At 47.7% G+C, this 6359-nt stretch overlaps 2 protein-coding genes across 2 annotated transcripts; both read right to left on the bottom strand.

Annotated features, from left to right (window-relative positions):
• Nucleotides 1–493: 493 nt before the first annotated feature.
• LOC124655240 (hydrophobic protein OSR8-like) lies at nt 494–2300 on the bottom strand. The gene is made up of 2 exons (XM_047194167.1): nt 2160–2300; nt 494–879 (listed from the first exon to the last, which is right to left on the bottom strand). The coding sequence occupies exons 1-2, from the start codon at nt 2247–2249 to the stop codon at nt 754–756; spliced, it is 216 nt and encodes a 71-aa protein (XP_047050123.1). The 5' UTR covers nt 2250–2300; the 3' UTR covers nt 494–753.
• A 2185-nt stretch (nt 2301–4485) lies between these two features.
• LOC124655241 (hydrophobic protein OSR8-like) lies at nt 4486–5728 on the bottom strand. The gene is made up of 2 exons (XM_047194168.1): nt 5527–5728; nt 4486–4673 (listed from the first exon to the last, which is right to left on the bottom strand). The coding sequence occupies exons 1-2, from the start codon at nt 5611–5613 to the stop codon at nt 4548–4550; spliced, it is 213 nt and encodes a 70-aa protein (XP_047050124.1). The 5' UTR covers nt 5614–5728; the 3' UTR covers nt 4486–4547.
• Nucleotides 5729–6359: the final 631 nt, after the last annotated feature.

The raw sequence follows: 6359 nt of genomic DNA, 5'->3' as shown, positions 1-6359 counted from the left end.
CACGGGCCAGAAAGGACCTTTGAGCAAACGAAACCGAGGAGCAAATGCTAAACCAAAACCATATCGAATCACCACCCTCATCATCATGAAATCAACCTATAGAACGATGCCAGCAGCCGGCAAAACTACTGAAACAACCGAGCAAATGCCGCAGCGGCGCAGCCACAGCCATCATGAATCAAGATGCAGGCAGACAGCACGCTGACCTCATGGTTTACAAAATGCATGCCTATGATATGTCGAAGATGAAATTACAGTGTTGGTGCTAGTTTAATGATAACTGGTCAGCTTTTCGAAACCATACCCACGAACAGATCATGTAACAAGTATCTAAATAACACATGTAACACAAGGGTGGTATAATTCATCCCTATCAGCAATCAGGTTAAACTGATGTATACATGAGGTCGGCTGAGCTGAAGAAGCAGATGAAGAAGAAAACACTGGTATTGGCATGCCTGTTATGCATAGATACAAGTGTTGGCCGGCAATACACATCACACACCAATAATAAACCCAAAGGGTTGAAGTTTATTGGGTTGCATCAGAACTACACAACACTGAAACCAGACCACGGTTTAAACATTGGAACAGACTGCAGAAAGGCCCGACTGGACCACACGAGACCATGGAGTAGCACCGGTCTATACAGCACAAAGCCATGCCAAATAATCCAGACGAAAATTACACAGTATACAAGTTTGATAAGGCGGATTCATGCCGAAGCTGAGGATATTACAGAGTTACACCGGGCTAAGCAACAGCATAGTATTCCCTCTGGTAATCGTCCCGGTCGAGGGCGACGAGCACGTAGACCGCGTAGATGATGCCGGGGATGTAGCCGAGGATCGTGAGCAGCAGGCAGATGCAGAACTCCATCTGTTTGATAGGAAGAGCCACACTGTCAGTATGTGGTCAAGGTTGAGAATATACACCAACGTATTTGTACAGTTGTGCAACAACTTCGTTCTAGGGTTAACATAACAGAATAACAGATCGTCGGAACTCACTCTCTTTGCAAGGGGCATTAACTGTGATTCTGACATAAGGTTTACTTCTATTGTGCTGGCTAAGCGTACGGCTCTGGCTCCTATTTTTTCAAGAGTTACGCCACAGGCATACCATAGTACTAGTTTTATTAGATAGCAACCAATTAACAAGATCAGGCCTTTGATCAAACAAGACCAAGGCAGAGCACACAACCCTCCAACACACCTATGTCTATGGTTCTGACTTGGATAACTAAAACACGAGGTTAGGATGTAACCAATTCAAGATTGAAAAAAAATATAACACTGTCACAATCATACAGTTAAGATCGCGAAAAATATAACTCCATCTGTTGTCAAGATTTCGAACAAACAGAATACTGTCATAATCGTACAACCACCAACACCAAACGTGTTGGCAATGTTGTACATCACCAATCCATTGATCCCAGACTTGCAGATCAATCCAGCTGAGCATCAGAACAAGTCACCGATCTGACGGTAACAGCAGATCATCCTAACAGCCCAGTCTTCTGACAGGAAATAAACGTTGATCCTGGACACAAGCTATACTGCCATAGTGATAGCTATGCCTATGGCTCAGACTTGGATAACTGAAACACGAGGTAGGACGTAACGAATTCAAGACCAGAATATATATCAGTTGTAATGGGGGTAAAACTCCGAACATGATCCCCATGCACCCTACATAGTTCCTCATATGGACGACTATACTTTCAGTCAGGTCTGTACTGAAGAAACTTTGAAAAATAAAATCTGATCTGCCCTGATTGGCATGACAGTAGTGGCTGCGTGATCCTTACAAACTAGAGTAAGAATCAGCACAGATCATAGTGTGTTACTGACTAACAAGCATGCAGTTGTGTGCTATCTGACAGTGAACGCAAAAGGGGTGAAAAAGGGTAGTCGGGCAAACCACAACTGGACGCAGTATCCGCCACCATACAGGACAGGGAACAAAGAAACACAGGAACGTATGCAATCGCACGAGTTCGGGGACAGTCTCGGATCACCGGCCGCCTGCTACCGATCGGCGGCTGGCCTTGATAAAAAGAAATTAGTCTGCCTGAATCTACCCGGATTGCGTAGGCACCGCGTGGATCCAGAACAAGAGGGGCGAAGGGGAAAGGGAGGGAGGGATGGGCTTACGCTGCAGCAGCCGTAGTGGAGGAAGACGCCGAGCGGCGGGAGGATGATGGCGAGCAGGATCTCGAGGAAGGTGCAGCTCCGGGACGCCATGGCGCTGGATCTCGGGGATTCCGATCGGATCGGGGTGGAGATTGGGCCTTGGGGAGGGAGGCTCTGTTTCTTGCCGGTGCTCCGGTCTCCGCGGGCACTGTATTTGTAATTTTGTATGCGTGGCGTTTTTGTTTGCCTTTAATTCGTCGTCGCTACGAGGAGGGACAGCGGAGCGGATGGGGTTCGCGCGATGGAGAGGACTTGAACCATCTCGTGGTACACGTGATAGCAACCTCGAACCAACGAACATGAGCTTTCAACGAAATAAACAGACGAGCAGTGCTCTGTTCACACGGTCAGTCATAATCAACATCTTCTTTTTTTTTTTTGGAAAAGTCCACCGACTACCAGCATACGAATGAGTTGAAGATGTGTTGCCATCCTTCTACTCGGCAAAACTTGTTATGGTAGAGCTTATTTTTTCAGGAACGCGCGAGAAAGCACGCCTTTTTTTATATAGATAGGAGAAGAACCAAATATAAGTATCCAATTTACAACTCCCCAAACACAGATCACTCGCATTAAAGAGAGAAAAAACTCACAACAAACCCACGAGCTTCCACCTGTCCGCCTCTTCAACGATAGCATCTAACAAAAGCGCTTCCGTCCTTGACTTGTTTTTGAAGATCCGATTATTCCTCTCAATCCAAATAGATCGAAGCACCAGGAGGAAAAGGGAACGCGCTTGAGGCTAGAGTTTGGAGGGCCACGTGTTGAGCACCCGCGGCCACCAATCAAGGAGCTCATCCCCAGCAGACGGGGCAAGAGAGGACCGAGCTAGACCTCTCGGGACCTCAAACCAAATGCTCCTCGAAAAAGGGCATTGCGGAAGAAGATGCTCAATTGTCTCAGAGTGTTGAAGACAAAAGGTGCAGGAGTCGTCATTAGATAGGCCATGGCGAAATCTTCTGTCACCCATCCAACAGCGGTTCCACACCACTTTCCACGCAAATAACTTGAATTTCAGAGGAGCCCTACATTTCCATATAGGTCATGTAAGGGCCATAGAGTGCGACCATCAAAGAAGGCCAAGTATGCCGATTTGGCCGAGAAGTCACTAGATGTAGTCCAAATCCACTTGAAAGAGTCGGCCTCATCTTCGAGAAGATGCACTCCAGCAATTTTGTTCCATAGATGCAGATATTGCACCAAAGCCAGAACTGAAAGGCCCGCGGAGAGGTCACGAACTCAAAGGTGTGCAACCAACCCTTGAGCCACCGTGCGAGAACGAAGGACACCTTTGTCCACAAAACTAAGAAGTAGAGGCGCAATCATGTCGACACTTTGGTTATCAATCCACTTATCTTGCCAAAAAAGACAAGACTCGCCATTACCAAGCACAGGCATCACCGAAGCGTGGAAAATGGCTCTAGCATTATCCGAGCAAGGCAAGCGATCACAAGTCCATGGAAAATGGCTCTAGCATTATCCGAGCAAGGCAAGCGATCACAAGTCCATGGTTTCTCATTTGATGTACGACAAAACCAAGCCGTTTCATACGGAGCGCCTCATTAAGCAAGTGGAGGTTCCTAATACCAAGTCCACCAAATTTCGTAGAGCTTATTGTAGTGGATAAATATAGAGAAAGTCATCGTGATAAGACCTGAAATGACCAACACATTAGAACATCAATCATCGCTAATGAAGAGAAGCGTAGAAATCAAGCGATATCCGCCTAATACAAACCGTCACACGCCTCTGGCGACTGCTATATGACGAAGGCTAGACATGGGAGGTCGTTAATCCATTTTAGGAGGTTGCCATCGCCCCACCGATAAGGACTAGAATCCACCGTGCCTCCATGGCTCAAAGACCATAGGAGACGAGGTAGATGAATCCACCGTGCCTCCATGGCTCAAAGACCATAGGAGACGAGGTAGATCGGCGACGCCGCTAATGGAAGGCAGGGCAGCCCTAATCGCCAAAGTCTCTCTCGGAACGAGGGGGTAGGGGTAGCAACGTTTTGCAGATAGCAGGCACGAGACGAAAAGAGTCGAGCCAACACTCCATCAGTCATCAGACGACCCAAACAGGGCCAACAGCTCAAATTTATTCAGGTGTATCAGAATTACAGAGCAAAGAAACAAGCCAGACCACAGTTCAAACATTCAAACAGGCTGCAGAAATGCCCGACGGAACCACAGGAGACCAGCAAGATCATGGCTAGTTTGTACAGCGCGCAGCCATGCTAGAAAACCAATACAGATGAAGGAAGGAAATACATGAAAACGCCGGTTTGACATGGCGGGTTCATCACAAAGTACAAGCCATCATTACAGAATTGTTACAGCGGGCTAATTATGCAACGGCATAGTAGTCCCCCTGGGGCTGCTCGTCGCTGCGGGAGACGAGCACGTAGACGGCGTAGATGATGCCGGGGATGTAGCCGAGGATGGTGAGCAGCACGCTGATGAGGAACTCCTTCTGTTAAAGGACAGAAAGGAATGAAGATCAGTACTGTTAGTATCATTATCAACACGGAACATGTTTGATGTGCTGTTTTACATCACCATCCATCCCAAACTTGCAGATTAACCCAACAGATCATTGGAAGAACTCACTATTCTGAGAGGGAAGGCTAACTAAAAACAAGGCTGATACGAGTACCATAGTGCTGGCTGTGCCTCTATGGCTCGACTTGAATTACTAAAGAAAATGAGTTAAGATGTGACCAATTCAAGAGCGCAATATCATCATCATGATTATACTGATGTTGGTAAGAATCCAAACGTGAGCCCCATTACACTGCTACTACTATGTCTACACCACATCAGGTAAGCATATCCAAGAAGCGTATTTTTTAAGAATCGGAACCTGCGCCGTTTGGCATGGCATGGCAGAAGGGGCTGAAATACATGATCCTCGGAAACTAAAGTTTACACTAAGCATCAGCATAAACCATAGTGTGTGCTGAACAAAAGGGGAAAATAAACGTGGTCGTGCAAACGGCAACTGAATGGTGTAGCCGCCACGATACAGGGAACACAGATGAACAGGAATGGATGCAATCGACTCGCGCCGAGATCATGGGACAGCGCGCAGCATGTTGTGACGCCCCGGAACTGCAGCTCCTGCAAGCGGGGCCGCCGCCGCCCCAGTATTTTCTCGAACCACCGGTCGCCGGCTACTCGATCGGCGGCTAGCGGCGACTCCCAGAATCTACCCGGAAACCAAACCCGATACACGCACCCATACGACGGGTTCTCAAGGGATCCAGTCCAGGCTAGCAGGATCGCGGGAAAGAGTACAAGAATGGTCATAGATGGACATGGCTTACGCTGCACAGGCCGTAGTGGAGGAAGACGCCGAGCGGCGGGAGGAGGATGGCGATGAGGATCTCGAGGAAGGTGCAGCCGGACGCCATGGCTGGATCTCGATCGGCCGGGGGATTCTGTTCGATCGGATCGGGGAATCTCTCTGCTGCCGACGCTGCTTGCTCCGGTGTCCGTGGGGGCTATTTGTATTATGGAATGGATGACCTCGCTCGTTGGCCTTCAAGTCGTCGCCGCGCTGGTTGGCCGGTCGATCGTGGGGAAGGAAGATGATGGGTAGGGCTCGCGCGCCAGCGGAGACCTGCGGTGGCTGTGCCCCTCGACCCTACTGCAGCGACGTCGTGCTGGGAGCGCCGCCGACGCGGCACGTCGCGTCACACGCGGCTCCCCGCTAGCTGCCGCTGGACCTGCACCACTGCCCAGTGGTTGGACAACGCCAGAACGTGATGGACACGCGTCGCTACAGTAGTAGTAGTTCTAATTGTGAAATGGATATTTCTTGATGCTCATCTGTAGGAGACGAAAAGTCATTTTGTATAAAAAATAGAAAATCATATACTATACTTGTGTTTAAAAAATTGTGTAAACAAATTAATAAAAAGTTGATGATGTATCCCGCAAACGTTGAAAATCTCAATTACAATGTTTTGGTTTCTAAGCTACCAAAAAATAACAAATGTGTGAATCTGAGTATAGTTATTCAAGTCTCCAAAATAATAGGAATACATTTTATTTTCAGTTGAAAGTTTACAGGCTTCTGGGATACAATAATGGCTACATCATAATTTATTTTCTAAATTTTCAATTACTTTCCTAAAAAAGGATCCTTGGTGCCCAT

The sequence above is a fragment of the Lolium rigidum genome, chromosome 5 (assembly GCF_022539505.1).
Source record: "Lolium rigidum isolate FL_2022 chromosome 5, APGP_CSIRO_Lrig_0.1, whole genome shotgun sequence".
Classification (NCBI taxonomy): domain Eukaryota; kingdom Viridiplantae; phylum Streptophyta; class Magnoliopsida; order Poales; family Poaceae; genus Lolium; species Lolium rigidum.
The sequence above is the reverse complement of the archived record's forward strand: the minus strand, read 5'-3'. Positions and strand labels throughout refer to the sequence as shown.

What these genes read in the sequence shown, in the direction of transcription:
- LOC124655240 (XM_047194167.1), bottom strand. Translation starts at nt 2,249, where the DNA reads ATGGCGTCCCGGAGCTGCACCTTCCTCGAGATCCTGCTCGCCATCATC. An exon ending in TCCACTACGGCTGCTGCAGC is followed by an intron (nt 880 to 2,159) that starts GTAAGCCCATCC and finishes CCTATCAAACAG; the next exon opens with ATGGAGTTCTGCATCTGCCT.
- LOC124655241 (XM_047194168.1), bottom strand. Translation starts at nt 5,613, where the DNA reads ATGGCGTCCGGCTGCACCTTCCTCGAGATCCTCATCGCCATCCTCCTC. An exon ending in TCCACTACGGCCTGTGCAGC is followed by an intron (nt 4,674 to 5,526) that starts GTAAGCCATGTC and finishes GTCCTTTAACAG; the next exon opens with AAGGAGTTCCTCATCAGCGT.